The 17375-nt window shown below is 48.0% G+C and overlaps 1 protein-coding gene across 1 annotated transcript; it reads right to left on the reverse strand.

Moving 5' to 3' along the window:
- Nucleotides 1-2583: 2583 nt before the first annotated feature.
- CPLX3 (complexin 3) lies at nucleotides 2584-14295 on the reverse strand. Its single transcript, XM_030579153.1, has 3 exons — nucleotides 13710-14295; nucleotides 11899-11986; nucleotides 2584-3836 (listed from the first exon to the last, which is right to left on the reverse strand). The coding sequence occupies exons 1-3, from the start codon at nucleotides 13868-13870 to the stop codon at nucleotides 3612-3614; spliced, it is 474 nt and encodes a 157-aa protein (XP_030435013.1). The 5' UTR covers nucleotides 13871-14295; the 3' UTR covers nucleotides 2584-3611.
- Between the last annotated feature and the right edge of the window lie 3080 nt (nucleotides 14296-17375).

The raw sequence follows: 17375 nt of genomic DNA on the forward strand, positions 1-17375 counted from the left end.
GTGACAGAAAAAGTTCACCAGGCGGTGGCTAGAGTACCGTGCTGAGCATCAGTTGAGATACAGAGAGTTTTTTAAATCCTGTGCTGAGGCAGTGTTGGAGGCAAAGAGCTCTCTTCCTTCACTAGAGAGTTCACAAAGGTCCAAGCAGTGGAGTTACTCCAGATGGTGGACAGATAAATTGAGGAGTCCAGGCTTCCCCACTTAGAAACAGTCTGAATGTTTCTTGAGAGGAGTTTTCAGTTCAGTGGACAAGTTGTTCAGATTTGGACTAGGCTAGCTGCTGTGGTAGTGACAAACACACATGCAACCTCTTCACTGGTTGAGTTCTAGCCAGTTTTGCTCAGGCAAGTTCTTGTTATGTTGGGGGAACTCTCTGAGAACAGAGCTCAAAATCTGGACATGTGTCCCTCTCGTCTGATAAAGCCAACTAGAGTGGATTGTTGGTGGAGATCACGAGTTTAAAGTCAGATGTGACCGTCACATCATCTAATCTGACTTTCTGCATATCACGGGCCATCAGTACTATCCAGTCACTTCCACTCCACGTCCAATAACCGGAATTAGATCCAAGTATTACAGCTCCTGGACATAGGCTCTGGGGCTCAAACACTCATGGAAAAAGCCAGCCACAGCTGTTCAGCGGACGGTGTCACCGATCAGCTGTTTGGCAGCTGGCAGGAGGCACTTGGGGGAGGGTGAAGAGCAGCAAGAGGCAGGGGCCCTCAGGGGGAGGGGCAGAGTGGAGGCAGGAAGAGATGGAGCAAGGGTGGGACCTCAGGGAGGGAATGGAGTGGAGGCAGGAAGAGGTGGCGTGAGGGCAGAGCCTTGGGAAAGTGGGTGGAGCAGAGGTGGGAAGAGGTGGAAGGAGGGTGGGGCCTTGGGGGAAGGAGCAGAATGGGGGTGGGATCTGGGGGTGGAGCACCCACGAGGAAAAATAAAAGTCAGCGCCTATGTCCCAGGACACTAAAATATGGTGTGCCACGGGCAGAGAACAAGGGACCAATCCAATTCACTGGCAGGGGCTAGATGAAGTGAGCTATGGTCAGATGATCCAGGCTTCCCAAAGGAAAGGAAAGGTGATGACTCCCTTGGCAGGAGCAGTCAGTCATTAGGTCCATGCTCAAGAAATGGCCTGTGCTGCTGGACTTTCCAGTTATCACCCCACATCTCGTGGGAAGGCAGCTTTGATGTTATCTGGACAGGCTTCAGATTTCCTCGATCGCAGTGAATCTGACATCTGGGCTGCGTGCGAACTGTGTGGGCATCCTTGATGGGTGCTGTCTCCCTTGCACTATCTCTGATGCGTCTTTCAGAGGGCTCAGAAACCCTGAATACAATTGGCCACCAGGCTGCGTTGGATGGGGCATGGGAATTGGTCCTGCTTTGAGCAAGGGGTTGGACTAGATGACCTCCTGAGGTCCCTTCCAACCCTGAGATTCTATGATTCCAGGATGTGCAGATATTTTTTCTACTGTTCCAATGTTTGCTGCAGATGATAAGGGCCTGCTGCGGTTGGAGCTAAAGCTTCACTTCATACTCCTGAGCATCACTGCTAGGTCAGCCTACATTTTACATGTAGACCGGGCCTCATGCTAGATCGTGGGTTCTCGACTTGTGGGGGGTCGTGACCAGTCTGCCCTTCCCATGTTGCTAAAAGGGAGAAGGGTCCTAGCTAGATGGGAGGATGGTCCCACAGCATAAAGAGAACCACTGGCCTTGGTCTGCACTTAAAAATTATATATCAGCACAGCTTTGTCGGGCAGTGGTGTGAGAAAAACACCCCCCTGACTGACCTAGCTGACAAAACCCCCAGTGCAGATGCAACTATGCCAATGGAAGAGCACTTCTTGTGACATAGCTACCATTTGGGGAGGTGGTATTCCTGCACAGGCTCTGTAGTGTAGACATAGCCTAAATGATCATAATGGTCCCAAATGGCCTTAAAATCCAAGAAACATCTCCGGGCCTCAATTTCCCTAGCTGTAAAATAGGGATAATAATACTTCCGTCTCTCCCAGGGGCACTGAGGCTCACATGTGTAAAGTACTTTGATGGAAAGTGCTTTGGAAGTGCAATGTATTTCTCAGCATCATCATTATGAGAAGTGGCAGAGCTGCCTGGAGATTTCAGCATTACCCACCTGGACCAGTTACCCTTTCCCAGACATTCTTTCACCTGGAGAAGGCATCTTTTAGAAATCTTGGCAAAGGCCGGAAAAAGGCAAAGCGCTTCAGACATACATACCCCCCTACAGACAGATCTGAGTCCACTGAGTTCAATGAGGCTGGGAATGAGCAACAGGGGATGGATCACCTGTTCTGTTCATTCCCTCTGGGGCACCTGGCATTGGCCACTGTCGGAAGACAGAATAATGAGCTAGATGGAACTTTGGTCTGACCCAATATGGCCGCTCTTATGTTAATGCTTTTTAAAAGGGATCACAGTCTATGGTAGTTTACTGAGTCCATCCTTGGCTACTGCACAAAGACCACTGACTGTACAGGGGGAAAATATGGCCCATGTTGGACCACCCATCTTCTTAGCATGGAGATACTTGTGAGAAAGAAATGCATAGAGATCTCCTGGTATTTATTCCATCAGTTACAGCAATACCATAGAATAAGGAGGGTATATAAGGGGTAGAAGGTCAGACGAAAACTTGGCATGGTTACATCACAATGTATAGACAGATTTCCCCCTCATTACACAGAGTTGAATTATCCTCTCTCCTTCGAGGAACATGAATTATTGTAGGCCCCATATCATAGAAGTGACACAACAATTGAAACCAGTAAGTGAGGTTTCTTACATGGAAGGGCAACTGTGGTCTAAGCTGACTGAGCACCCACCAGTCTGGACTCTATTCCTGATCCTGCCACTAACTTGGGCAAGTAGCATAACCGCTCTGTGCCTCAGTTCCCCTCCCCCTTCTAAAATAGGACCGATATAGCTGTCCCCTCCTTTGCCAAGTGCTTTGAGATCAATGCACGAAAAGTGCTATCAGGGCAAAGTAGTAGTATTATTTCTTGGCCTTAGTTACTTGTATGTGGGAAATTTCCCTGTCATGGCTTGTGCCTGGAAACCAAAGGGAACAATGGTCATCGCCTCCAGGAGGTTTTCTCCAAATCTCCTTCACCGAGATGGGAGTGAAGGCAGAGCAATGCCAGTCTGCTCCTCTAAAGAGGTTTTTTGCTCCCATTCACAGGCATGGCTCAGCAACCCTCAGCACAACCACCCCTCCCTTCTGCACTCAAAGATTAAAATGGGCAGAGGAACTCAGTTACCCATGTGAGTAGTGGCACAGGCAGTTTTAGATCTGACCTCAGGAGGGGTGCTGGGGGCGGACAGTGCTGCCTCCTGACTCCGGCCTCGCACTGGAAAACACATGTCATGAGAGGAACAGGACATGTAAGTCTGTTTCGTGGAATCTAGGCGGAGCATGGGTTTAGAAAAGATATCCAAGTCACATAGGGAAGGGTGACAAACTCTGTGGGGTTCCCACTGGTTAATTTTCATACACCATCATTTCCCCCAGACCATCCACTTCATCTCTCCCCCCTGCAACATTATACGGTTAAGAATGGGGTGTTACATTGAGGGAACCAACTGCGTCACATAACAGAACACTTTTCAGCTGACTGTTTCAGGTCCTCTAGCGTGGCCTGGGCTTTATCCTTCAGGGAATCAAGGTCCAGGTTCTGGATGCTGGTCAGCTGTCCGATAACAGAGTCCTTTTCCTCTTCCTCCTCGTTGTCTTGCTCGATCATCTTAGCCAACTCCTTCGGGAGCTCCACGTCCCCTCCTGCGAGCTGGATCTGACTATCATCTGTTTCATTCTACAGGGTCACATCGATCAAAGAGAAGAGCATGAGTGAGTAGTTCAGAATCAGGCTCTGGGACAGAGATAAGGAAGGAGAGAACAAGTAGGAAGTGGAAGAGAATAGAAGCCCCAGTTCAGCATTGTTCTTAATCACTTACTCAGCATTACACATGTGCTTCAGTGCCACTGAAATCAAAGAGACTGAAACATATGCCTCCATGTTTTGCTGAGTAATGCTGGATTTCAGCACATGCTTAACTTTACTCAGGTCTTAAGTCACCTGCTGAATCAGGATCAGATTGGGAGGATTAATACACTGACGAACCACCGGACGCCTTTGAAAGAGTTGGCACAACAGCTGGATAGGATCAGTAGCTACTGCAGAAAAAGATTCATGGAAGAAAATTGTCTGTGTATTTGAACAAAAATATCGACACTAATGAGAGCTGGGTGAATGAGACAGAGAAACTTGTGAATTAATATGAGTTCCTTCACTTTGAACATGTTTCCCCCTCTTGTGTGTTTACAGAAACAAACCCCTGATCAGTCCAGTGACCTGGCACTAATGTTGGTAGAAAATGATTTTTGGCCTGCGTATAAGAAGTGCGCGTGTGCTTATCCAATAGGGACACTGAAACAATGGCAAAGGACTGATCTGACCTTTCAAAACTAAATCAACAAAGGGGCAATTTAGAATATTCACAATCAAGTCAGAGAATTTTTAAAAAGTGCTTTTTTGCTGAATTCACTTAAAGAAACTGTGATGCGCTTGTGTTATTCCATGAACAAAGAAGGAGGCTGAATTATCGTAGATTAAATTGTTCCCAGGGAATCATTCATACAGCTCTAAGCAGATGTACCACAATAGGAATTAGCCTAAGAAAGAGCAGGTGAAATGGAGGGGGGAGACAATGCCGGCTGAAGGAAGATATTGTTACTCTACTATCAATGAAATCAATGGGAGTTAGGCGCCTAAATACCTTTGAGGATCTAGGCTCAAGTGACTGACTTCAGTGGAGTTTCTCCTGATTTGCTATTTACATTGAGGTAGCAGCCAAATCCCAGGTGAAACTGAGATCAGTGAGAGCGGATGCACAATGGGGTTTTGCAGACAGAGCGATTTTGAGCAGGAGAAGGTGAGTTGACAGTACAGCAGAATGGCTCACATGACAGACTGCCAGAAAAAAACAGATGTACACATAAGCCTATTACTAATTGCCGCTCAAAGGGACTGCTGTCTTCTGGCCAGCCGGACAGGTGGCTGCATAATGCAGTGGTATTGCTAGCCGCTAGGCATTAGCAGGTGAGCATCAGCACAGGCGTCCCAGCGCAGAGCTCTAAGGAAGGCATGAGAATGTTGCACTGTGGTTTTTAAGAGGCTGCAGAGCTGGTATTGTATCTAATCCACCAGCCAGGTTTAAAAAGGGGTCTGATGAATCAGTTAGAGGAACCCTTATCTAGAAAAATGTCATTGCTGTCACACTAGACGCATATCTGGTGGTCATCACCAGGGCAGATGGAGCTGCTGGTAGTGGTGCTGTTTTTCTATATCACATAATGTTTAAATGTCATCAGGGAGCCAATCTGAAGAAAATCAAAAAAGTCACAAAAAGGCCCATAACTTGAAGATACATTGTCTAATTTTAACCAAAATTGGCAGCAAGCTTCTAAATAAAATTGATAGAGCAACTATATACTCAAACTAGTACTGGTTGTGAAAATTTGGGAACTGTGTATCCCCAAGTGATATATTTGATGCATTTTCCTGTCCTTTTAGGGCTTTGGGTAAAGTGAAAGTCTGTAGTCACACAACAGTATGAGCTCTTTTCTACCCTTTAATACATCAAAATGTTTGTGATTATTTGTAGAGTGGACTGATATTGAGACTTTTTTCTGTCTGCTATTTTATATTTTATGATTATGGGCTATTGTCCAAAGATTCCTGCATTGGCAACTGATGTTAATTCAGCGTATACCATGATGATGAAATATTTTGAGGAGATGTTCCACTCTCTGAGCCAAGACTGGGCCCATGTCGTGTACAATGAAGCAATCTACTGCAAAGTACAGATTATGAAATGGAGGAATCAAAAGGAATTTGGGCATGGCCACCTTGATGTGGGAGGCATGCATCATGCAAAGAATGTCATGGTGATCTAGGCAGTGTGATATAGGAAAGTGGGTTTGAAGACATCCTTGTGGAAGCCAGCAACTATGGTGCTTCTGCCATCAGCCATACTCTAAGAGCATATAACTGTGGTGTTGGAATCCACAAATTTATAAATGAGGCAATGAATTACTTGAAATGGATGGCACTTGGTCATTCCATGAACAAGGGTGAGAAGATGAGGAGAGATGCATCTTGGAGAAAATTCAAACACCCATTGAAGCATTTGAGGCTGTGGAGAAGGCACACAGCGAAAACAGAGTGGAAGCACAGAATGCTGTGGCAGACTTCATAAACAGAACCCAGTCAGCTCATGGACACTTATCTTACCCAAAGAACAAACTGTTCAGATACATTTCTGTTCTGGGAGAACTATGTAATGGATTTCTCCCAACTACTGATGGATTACATAGCAGCAAAGAGCGATGATAACAAGGCTAGGGAACTTGAGACATTTGTAGCGTGGTCACATGAATTATGCTCGGTGGGGATGTGTAACTGTAGCAGAAGCCAGACTTCTGGAGGAGCAGAAGCCAGCTATATATCATGCCCAACTGATAGCCAAGGAGCAGTATACTGGACTGCCAGACCCTTCAGTGGTATATGGCGTGACATGGCCATAGAGCAATCTCTCAGCAAGAACTGTGAGAAGCATCAGCATCTTTGACAAAAGATAAGGCTCTGACTAAGTATTACCTGACTGCACATTTTGAGGCAGCTGTAACAGCTATGAAAAAACAAATGTGTGGAATGCAGCCTTCAGCAACAGAGTTCCACCAAGAAGCTACCACACAGCACATGGCTGCAGATGAATCTGCTGTCTCAGATATTAGAAAAGTTGTGACTGAATGACAAATCCTTTTAGCCCAGATGACAGACAGCCACGTGTGAACATTGCAACGTCTACTGGGGCCTGACCTGAAATTGCAGAAAGTTTGTGCATGAGAAGTAAGAACGGCCTACAAGAAAGGAAGCAGTTTGTAACCAGTAGGCTGCAAAGGGGTGAGGTAGATCTCTTTGATCCCACAGAAAGGACTAATCTCAAATCATTTGGTAATCTCAACAAGACAATCGAACAAAAGAAGCAGCAGATAGCACAAGAGACAGCTATTGATCGTCAGATATTCTGCAAGCTGACAGTTATTGCCTAGCACAGAGAGGTTGGTAGCCACGGTATGATGAAGTGTGAGCTGGCACCTGTTCCACTTTCCCTCTTCAACTTGGATGGAACTCTAAGAAAGACCCCAAAGAGCAGCACATTGTTTTGGCTGGAGAAAAATCTATCAGTGGTTGAGCTACCAGCCTCCTGAGCACCAACATTAGCTATTACTGATGTCATGAGGATTCTGCCAATGGTGTGCACCAATTCTGCCAAGTCAAAGCTGTCTGATGAGCAACTGACTGGGGGTGGTGGTGTCCTAGCCATGGGGTCAAGAGTGATTGATGTGTTTTCTGTGACACAATACATATTTAATACAAAGGGGAAGTTGAGGTGGCAGACCTCTGCATCCTTTCTCCTCAAGCACACAAGTGAATGGAACCAGGGTCTTCAACAGCCCAGCTGAGTGTCCTAACTGCTGGGATAGAGAGGGCTTCTCATGCCAGGCTCCTCTTTTGGCCCTATTTTAATATTTAATTAAAGTGGACCAGCTTCAACTGGAAAGACTGAAGGAGCTCACGGCTTGTTTCTCCTCAGGCAGCTGGAAGGGTTGAACAAGGGACTTCGGCATCCCAACTGAGTACCCAAACCACTACAGAGGGCTACTCTTGCTTGGTTTTGCCCAACTGATATTTAATTAAAACCCGGGTGAGCTCGCTGTTCAAATTGCTTTTCGCCATCAGGAAGCTGGAGGAATTGAACTAGGGTCTCCAGCCGGCTAGGAGAGCACCCTAAGCACAGAGGACTACTTGTGGCTGCTTTGGCTCACTTGATATTTAATTCAAGTGAGTCAGCTGCAACAGGAAAACCCGTGGGAGCCCAGCTTCTGAACATGTCATTGCCTAGATGTTAGGACAGTCACTTGCGAGGTAGAAAAGCCCCGTTCAAATCCCATCTCATCAAGCAGCAGGGGATTGACCCAGAGTCTCCCACAGCCTGAGTGAGTACCCAGACCACTGGCCCACTGCATGATTCTCACACTTTCTGTGGCCCAATGAATAGTTAATTATGGAATTAAAGTGGAACAGCTTTGACAAGAGATGAGCTCACTTCAGAAGATCCCTTAGTTCAGTGATTAGGGCTCTCACTTGAGTGAGGGCAGCTCTCTAGTCAAATCCCTTCTGCACACCAAGCAGAGAATTAAACTGACCCAGAGTCTCTTGTATTCAGGGCACATACCCCAACCACTGAGTTACAGCCTAAGGGTGGCTAACTCCACTTCCACCCCCACACCTTGTATGGTGTTAGGTGGCCTATGAGCATGGCTACCAGAGCGAGCCCCACAGGGAAGCTATGCAGGGCCCTGCTTATTGCCCCTGGTTTGAGAATCATGCTGGGGTTTAGGCATGAGCAAGGCATCTGGTGCCTAGCAGGAGGCAGAAGTGCCCGAAACTGGGACTTGACCTCCTATGTCCCTTTTTGGAGCTGGCTTTGTGTGCCTTGGTGCGGTCTGTGTGCCCAAGCTTAGCACCCCTGAATTCTGGGGTCACGCATCCTCAGTTCACACCCCAGCTCAGCATTGCATGCCTGCTGCATCAGAGCTGTCTGTTCCGCTGTCTACAATACTGCTGGAGTCCTCTGGAGAGTTTGCCTCATTATAAAGCCAGGTCAGGGGAAAGGGCAGCTCTAGTCACCAAATGACCCCCCAAACTGTACCACAGATGTTATTTTGGGTCTTCACCTGGCATAGCAGGGCTCAAACCAACCTGACACTGCATTTTCATTTTACATCATTTTTAAATTAAACACAGGTCATCTGCCAGGAAGGGAGCTGTATCCCAGGAGTCTCTTGACCATGACCTCAAATTTGCACCACACATGGTCCCCAAAGCCTTCTCCTAGCATATACATTTCCAAGCCAGTCTGACTCTGCCTATGACCCATAGAGCATTTGGCATTTCATATCTGGCTCACAACAGCACCACTTTATAGAACCAAAGGGATAGTCTAATGGTGCTCGGATTTTTGGACGTCAGATCTGTGTGTTGGTCAGCTCAGGGGCAGGCTAGTGAGATATGTTCTGTATGAACACTGCTCATTTTCCCCTCAGCTGTGTGCAAAAGAAAAATGATTTCTTCCCATCCCAAGAACAAGTGTGAAATACCAGCTGTGGTGTGTCAGTAACCTAACTGCAGGCTGTTATTTATCAGCCTGCTCCCATTATCCACAGGATGAGCAGTTCTGAGGGCAAAGAGCAGAAACACTCAGCCATGGCCACACATCAAAGATGATCTGACAGTCCAGGAGGTAGCGCCGTCTCTGCCTGTTGATGGCTTATTAAATTAGGACTGTTACTTTGAATTCATGGCATGGACAGACCTGACCTCACCAGAGAGGTAACGGAGACCCAAGGAGTAGCTGAATCAAGTAGCCCTTGCTCAGAATATTAGGAAGATTTGAAGGTAGGTAACTTCAGTCCAGCCCATTGCTGCTTTTTCAGGGGCAGCAGCCTCTGTCTCACTGGTATCTTTGTTCCAGTGTGATAAGAAGGAAGCATCTCTGCATAATGGGCGCTACCAGTTGTTTGCTAAGGACAAAACAAATGAGAAATTGCCAGCGACAATCGCCTCCTTCAGGCAGCACCTGAAACATGGTAATTATCAGCCACACATATGGAATCATGTACCAGCTCAGTATCTTTGTGTCCCTGTCAATAACAGATGGGTGATGGATAGCAGGGGACAGCTCGTTCCCAAAATGACTGTGTTGGCCCTTGCTCGAGAAGTCACCTTCACCTTTGTGCAGTGGGGCTATGAAAGGACCTGTGCAACAAGGAGATGCAAGTACCACAGGGAAGCTTTGGTGTGCTCTGGTGCATACAGCTGTGGCAGGGACGAGTGCAGCAACAGCGTATTGCCCACATCAGACACAGATTTGAAGGGGGAGAAAAAACATTTCAACTACTTGCAAATCATGGGGACTATTTTTGAGAGTAAATATTGCTTGAAGGGGTACTGCATTAGCCATTCAGTAGCTCATAGGTATATGGAGGGTTATGTAAGCATACATAGTTACACTTTGTTATACACACGATATATCAGACAAGACTTTCTAAGCCCTTCTACTAAGAGTCATTACTGTTATATAAGCGGTTTACAGATATTGTCATTATAGTCAGTGATAGTATGATGATAATAATTACTTGAATACTGTGTGCAGTTCTGGTCACGCCATCTTAAAAAAGATAAATTGGAATTGGAAAAGGTACAGAAAAGGGCAACAAAAATATTAGGGGTATGGAACAGCTTCCTTATGAGGTGAGATTAATAAGACTGGGACTTTTCAGTTTGGAAAAGAGACAACTAAGGGGGGGATATAATTGATATAAAATCATGACTGGTGTGGAGAAAGCAAATAAGGAAGTGTTATTTACTCCTTCTCATAACACAAGAGCCAGGAGTCACCAAATGAAATTAATAGGAAGCAAGTTTAGAACAAACAAAAGGAAGTATTTCTTCATACAATGCACAGTCAGCCTGTGGAGCTTTTGCCACAGGATGTTATGAAGACCAAGACTATAACGGGGTTCAAAAGGGGGCTAGATAATTTCATGGAGGATAGGTCCATCAATGGCTATTAGCTGGGATGGGCAGGAATGGTGTCCCTAACATCTGTTTGCCAGAAGGTGGAAATGGGTGACAGGAGCTGGATCATTGGTGATTACCTGTTCTGTTCATTACCTCTGGGGCACCTGGCATTGGCCGCTGTCGGAAGACGGGATACTGGGCTAGATGGACCTTTGGTCTGACCCAGTTTGGCCATTTTTATGTCTTACAGTTGCACCATGAGTGCTTTAGACTCACGTCTCCAGCTGAGCGGATAACTATGTTTTATAATTAAGGTTAGAGGTCTTATTATCTGCATAGCTTCAGAAAAATCAGACAGAAACACGTTTATCAAATTAGCCCATTATACAAATAATGACAAATATTTTGACATATTACATGGTACAAACAAGCTCATACTGTCGTGCAACTACAGGGCAGCGGGGAGATGGAAAAATGATAAAATATATCACCTGTACTATTTTGACTAAGTGGTTGCATTATCAATAGTATTTCAAAACTTTCTGCCAATTTTGGTTAAAATTAGACAATGTTTCTCTGAGTTATGGCCCTTTTTGTGAGTTTCTGTGTTTTTCCAGATTGGATGCCTGATCACATTTAAATATAAAGTGATGTAGGAAAAAAAAACTGCACCACCACTAGCATCTCCATCCACCCTGGTGATGAGCACCAGAGATGTGCCTAGCCTGTGAGAGCAAGGATATTTTTCTAGCTGATGGGTTACCCCTTAGTGCCCCAAATGGGTCTGGGCTGCTAGACTGCTAGGTAGACTAGGGAAGAAGCAGGGCAATCAATTGCAGCCGAAAGGCCTGTTGCTAGAGGAACGCTGAGTGAGAGGGGATGTGACTAGAAGTGCACAGTCTTGCCTCAGGGGAATTATTACCTTCCTGGGAAACTGACTAGAGCAGAGTGGTTCTTGGGAATGCAAACCCTGACTTAGCTGTAAATAGGACACAATGAGCCAGGCCAAGGGCTGATCCTCTCTCTGAGCTCATACTTTCCCAAGAGCGTGGGGGTGGGTGGGGCAGGAATCCTACCTCCTGTACCCCCATCCTGGTGTCTAACTGGTAGCCTGCCTGGAGACAAGCTGCTGGAAAGAATGCCCTTGAGGAACCATGGGCTGGGATCCAGAGAGTTCCCCTGAATGCAGGGCTGCTGACAGAGGTGAATGCGACTTGCTCTTTACCTTGGGGAGCCGGTACTTGTCTCTAAAGTGGGTCCGGAGCGTGGCTCTCTCTGCTTTGCGCTGGGTAAACTGGGCATCCCGTTCCATCCTGGAAACAACATTAGAAAACAAAGACTGTCAGCCTGCTCCCGCTCTGCTGGCTAGGCCAGGTCGGGTGAGGAGGTGTCCAATGCAGGTCACTAATGCCCACTCCATGAGCGCCCGCATGCACTGAATGGAAGTCCTGATCTGACATGGACAGGTCTTAATTCGCCAGATGGGGCTCAAAGGCTGCTTTCCAACTGGCATCTGGGAAAGGCTTTCCCCACCTGAGCCTCTCTCCTACAGCCACACACATGGGAATACAGCATCGGGGGAGCGAGTTTATTGCCAGTTTCTATTGCAAAGGCCTGCCTGGGCATTATATATAATATAATCAGCACATAACACAGGGTGGAAAAAAAACCTCCAGTGTTTACAGTCAAGAACAAATACATGGATGACCCCCCCGGGGGGTTGCAGTTATTTTGGGCCGTCTCTCAGGATCCTCCCAACTTTAGTTTATTTAATGGTTAGCCAACTGGAGGCTAGAAATCCTGCTGGAAATGGACACAACCTTCTCTTCAGCCTGCTTATTTGTTTCTTCAAGTCAATTACCTTTTCACCTGAATTTCATCGCCACAGAAATCAGTCACTGCATTAGCCCAGGGTGAGATGCAAAGGGGTGCAGCAAACGGGCCTGGAGAAATTCAGTGACCAGATTAAAGCCCCTTTAGACAGGTGGCGGTAGGGAGGCTCTTTCGCCAGGCTTGTCTTTGTCAGGTTTGAAGGCTCTGCGTGTGCGGAGGAAGCCTGGATTCAATCTGGTCCAGACTGTGCTAGTTCACACCCAGCGCTCCGCGCCTTCAACGCGGACAGACATTCGCCGCCCTTCGCCCCAAAAAGCAGGAACCGGAGACACCAAACCAAACGTCGGGGGAGAGCCATAAAAAAACAACTGTAGTGGCGTGTGGCCCAGGAGGAGAAGCCAAACCCATCCCGCCGATGCGAAAGCGGATTAAGAGATTATGGGCTTTATTAAAATAGCATCATCAAAATTCCCCGCCTTCCACAACCATCGGAATGTGGTTAGTGCAATGCCGCCTTCCGCCTGCGTTTCCTTTGACAGGGCAAAGCCAAGGTGGCCAGCTGGTAGTCCTGGGTGTAAACGCACCAACCAAAGACCCCCTCCCCCCCAGCAGCTTTCCAAACTGCAGCTCAGCTTCCGCGCCGGCTCCGCTGCGAGTTTAGGACCAGGAAAACTCGGGGGTTGACCAGGCGCTGAAGTTAGTTGCAGCCCAGCCGCACTTTCTGCCTCGGGGTGTGCTGGGCTTCGGGCTAGAACAATTCGCCCAGTTCAGCGGCCGCCCCCTCACCCGGCGGTTTCCTGGGTCACAGGGGCGCTGAGTTCGGTGAGTGCCTGGGCAGGTGAGGCAATGAAAGTCGGGGCGGAGCCGCTGGGGAATTTTCCGGGCACCGCACTCTCCACCGCACCCCCCCGGCTTGCATGGTGGCCGCTCCCCTGTGGGGCAGTCCCGATTCGCTGGCCGGGAGCCCCTTGCTGCATTGAGCAAAAGCCCGAATGCCCCGGACATTTTTGGAGGGGGGGTGTCATGAATCTCGTGGCCAAGTATACCGGGTTTTTTTTTTCACCTGGGCCGGACGGAAAGCCCGTCAGGGGAGGTGGGTGAGAGGCTCCCACGGTCCGAGGCATCTGCCCACGGGGGAGATGAGGCGGCCAGACGGGTTAGCAAGAGCCCCCCAGGCGCGCTCCGGGAGCCCAGCGCACTTACTTTTCCTCCACCAGCTGCTTCTGGTATTCTTCATACTCCTCCCGCGTCATCCCCTGGGCTTCGGCCGGGGATTTCTCGCCATCGCCCTTCTCCTCGCCGCCCAGCCCGCCGGTGAGGTTCTTCAGCTGGCCGCCCACCATGGACTTCACCATGAACGCCATAGCGGGGCGGGCCGGGGGCAGCTGGGGCTCGGCTGAACGAGCAGCAGGTGTGGCTGGAGCGCTCTGCCCCCGCTAGGCTCCCGGCGCCCCGCTCAGACCAGCCCCGCTCCGCCTCCCATGGACAAGCGGCTCAGCTCTGCAGGCAGGTTTGCGGGTCGGCCCCGCGAGCCGATGGACAGCTCCGAGCTCCCCCTTGCTCAGCCGCGCGGCCAGCGTCTCTCTGCGATGCACTCGACTGGGCTTAGGGACCAAGTTCAGCACCACGACGAGTGGACAGCGCCAGCCGAGCGGGGTTGCGTGTGTGCCAGAGAGGGGCGAGGGCTCCCCGCCTTCAATAGGGGAACGTGCCCTCAGCCGTGCTGAGCTATTCTGAGCTCGACTTGCAGCCTCCCGGAGCTTTACTCTGCCCCCTCGCTCCCCCTCCCACCCCACCCACCGTGCCCCTTTGGAGAGGAGGATTAACTTGTTACTGGTGTGACGCCAGCAGACCACATGGCTCCAGCCCCAGCCTCCTGCCTACAACCCTCACCCTCGCTCCGTGCAGCTAAAACACTGGGCGGATGACAGCGAATTAACATTGGCGAGGCTATTTTCACACCCTGGCTACAGCGTGTGCGTGCCTGAGAGTGAGAGCGAAGAGACGGAGATGTATGAACGTTCTGCAGCCTCCCTATGGGAGAAATCATCAGCCAAAATTAAAATCCAGCCTGGTGATCACTGTAAGAGCGATACAATCTGCCCCTCCCCGCCTTTAAAGGGTGAGTATTGGCGCTGAGGGCAGTAGTTTGCCTCTCCAGAATAGTGCTAACAATGGCAGGCAAGTGGATCTGAGGAAGTGGGTATTCACCCACGAAAGCTCATGCTCCAAAACGTCTGTTAGTCTATAAGGTGCCACAGGATTCTTTGCTGCAATGGCAGGCAAGAAAGTTGTCAATGTTTTAAGGCAGGGGGTCTCAAACGTCACTGCACTGTGATCCCCTTCTCACAACAAAAATTACTACATGGCTGGGGTGCGGGGGGGGGGGAGTGACCGTAGCCTGATCCCACCTGAGCCCTGCGACCCCAAGGAGGGGTGGGGGGAGCAGTAGGGCTTCGGTTTTGGCCCCAGGGCCCATGAAATCTAATGCCAGCCCTGGTGACCCCATTAAAATGTGTCATGACTAGTGACCCACTTTGGGGTCCTGACCCACAGTTTGAGACCCGCTGTTTTAATCTGCTAGATTAAAACCCAATAAATAAAAAAGCTGTAGTGAGCCTGAGCAGGGGTTTTGCTGTGGTGGAGATTACTGATGCTTGGGACACTCGTTTGTCATCAGCGATTGCTCCCAGTGCTTTAGCTGGAAGCAGAGTCCCAGCTTGGCCTTCCTTGGGGAAGCTTGCTAGACAGTGAGAGGAAGACATTTCCCGAGGGAAATGCTATGTGATGTGTGCAAGATAATGCCAGAGTTCAACCCTCCTCTTCGATTTGCTGTTTGGAAAGAAGGGAGAGGGGGACTTGTAAAAATCAAGCCTTCTCAACAAGCCAGCCAAATCTTGCAGTTGCTGCTGCTTTGATGGAGACAAGGCAACTTTCACGATGAATCAGTGACTTCCAAGACAATGTGGTTTTCCAGACAGCAGCTTCAGCACCGTAATGAATTTAATCACCCAAACCACACCTTATCCCATGAACTCCAAGGCATAAACACAGTACAATGGCTCCTTTACTTTAGCTACAATCCCAATGTAAAATGACGAAAAATATGTAATTGACATAGACAATGGAGCCTTGCCCCAAATCTATCAAATTCAGAATAACATATGCTACAGTCAGTTCATTGAAGGACACAGCCCATGTTATTTGCAGGAATAAAGAAAGTCCCTCTTCCCCCCCCCCAGCAGGCTTTTACTGATCTGGACTTTCCCCTTTAAAAGAAATAATTCCTTGATATCCCCATCTGCCTTCTCTCTGCAGTGAGCAACTTCAAGGAGAGCCCTTTCAAATGCATTCTGAGAGAGAGCTCAGAGCTACAGTTAAAGAAACTTTCCTGAAAACATCATTCCACGGGTACAGAGAGGAAAAAGCACAGCTGCAGTCAACTGGAGTCTTTCCACTAACTCCAGGGAGTTTTGGATCGGTCCTATATAAGAGAGTGATGCTTTAACTAAATGTAAAAAAAAAGCATTGGAAATTGCATAAGGCTTCATTAAAGTGCTCGCTTAAGTCAGGTGGAGGCATAAGGGGGAAGATATTTGGTTTCACTCTATAATTCTTTCCTCCCCTTTCAAGTTCATGAATAATAATTTTATTCTGACCCCATTGGTTGAATCGTCTACCTACTGCAGTATCACAGACTTGAGGGGCTTTGCAACTAATGATGAGCCCAAAAAAAAAAAAAAAAGCAGCCAACTGCCAGCTGGCATCATTCTGTTTAACATACATTCTTTGCTCTCTCTTTCTCTCCCAAAACTATGTAAGAATTGTTTTATTTTCAATAATGAAATCCCCGTTTGTGGCAAATCATTTAGATCCCTGAATTTAAAGACAATCTCTGGAGATTAAAATGACTGAACAGCTGTGACTCCACAGAACATAATGAAGGAAGGGGGGGAGTGCCTATGCCCCTAGTATAGCTACAAGCAAAACTTTCTCTGGTAAAAATCAAGATTTTTTTTGCTTGAATAATAATCTGGGATTTGAAGGTCATTCATTAACTGTCAGGCAATGGTACATTTAAGGACAGAGGGGTTTGGAGCTCCAATCAGTCATCGGTGTAATTCTGAGTCCCGATCTGCATATTTTGTGACTAGTAATTTTGTGTGCCTCTGTTTGCCATGGTTGAGATGTCTTAAAGGAGGCTGCTATCTGAAACAGGCCCCTTTAAGGCACCTCAAGATGGACACCCCAAAGCGCTAGTTACTTTGGAAAAAATGAGGCTCCTTTTCTTACAGTAGGAGGCGCCCTTCTCAGCTGTCCAGAGATGCTAAACAAACCATTTTCACTGGCTTTTGGGGGATTTTTCTCTTGCAGTAGTGCCTGGAGGGCTCAGTCAGAATCAGGGCTTCATCTAGCCACACACGGCCCCTGATCTGAAGGTCTTACAATCTAATCTACATTACCACATTTACAGAACCAGCGCTTAACTTTATTTTTAATTTCCCCAGTGACCCGGCATTCCTCCTGGTTATGAAATGGCTTTAGAACGATGGAGACCCTTGGAGCTTTCTGGCTGGCTGCTGGTGATGTCATGCCCATTGCTGTAATGCCCAGGTCCGACTGTTTTCCTTTTGTGCACATTACATAGCGCAGAAACCAGTGTTACAGGCCTAAGAGTCACTCAGCTCTCAGTTCGCCATGCCTATGTGGAGAGTATTAGCATGGTCCAGAAACATGCCTGTACTTGTTAGGCCATCTTGATTACTTAATGATGCAATAGCAACCAATGAGAATAACAGAGTAAGCAAGAGTTTTGGGGTTAGTACCTCAGGTCCAGCTGAGTTGTGCTTGATCAGAGTGGGTGGGGGT

This window comes from Gopherus evgoodei, chromosome 10 (assembly GCF_007399415.2).
Source record: "Gopherus evgoodei ecotype Sinaloan lineage chromosome 10, rGopEvg1_v1.p, whole genome shotgun sequence".
Classification (NCBI taxonomy): domain Eukaryota; kingdom Metazoa; phylum Chordata; order Testudines; family Testudinidae; genus Gopherus; species Gopherus evgoodei.

Excerpts from the sequence above, each read along its gene's own strand:
- CPLX3 (XM_030579153.1), bottom strand. The coding sequence starts at position 13,870 with ATGGCGTTCATGGTGAAGTCCATGGTGGGCGGCCAGCTGAAGAACCTC. Across the intron at positions 11,987-13,709 it reads AAGCAGCTGGTGGAGGAAAA|GATGGAACGGGATGCCCAGT; the intron begins GTAAGTGCGCTG and ends TGTTGTTTCCAG. Across the intron at positions 3,837-11,898 it reads ACAAGTACCGGCTCCCCAAG|AATGAAACAGATGATAGTCA; the intron begins GTAAAGAGCAAG and ends GTGACCCTGTAG.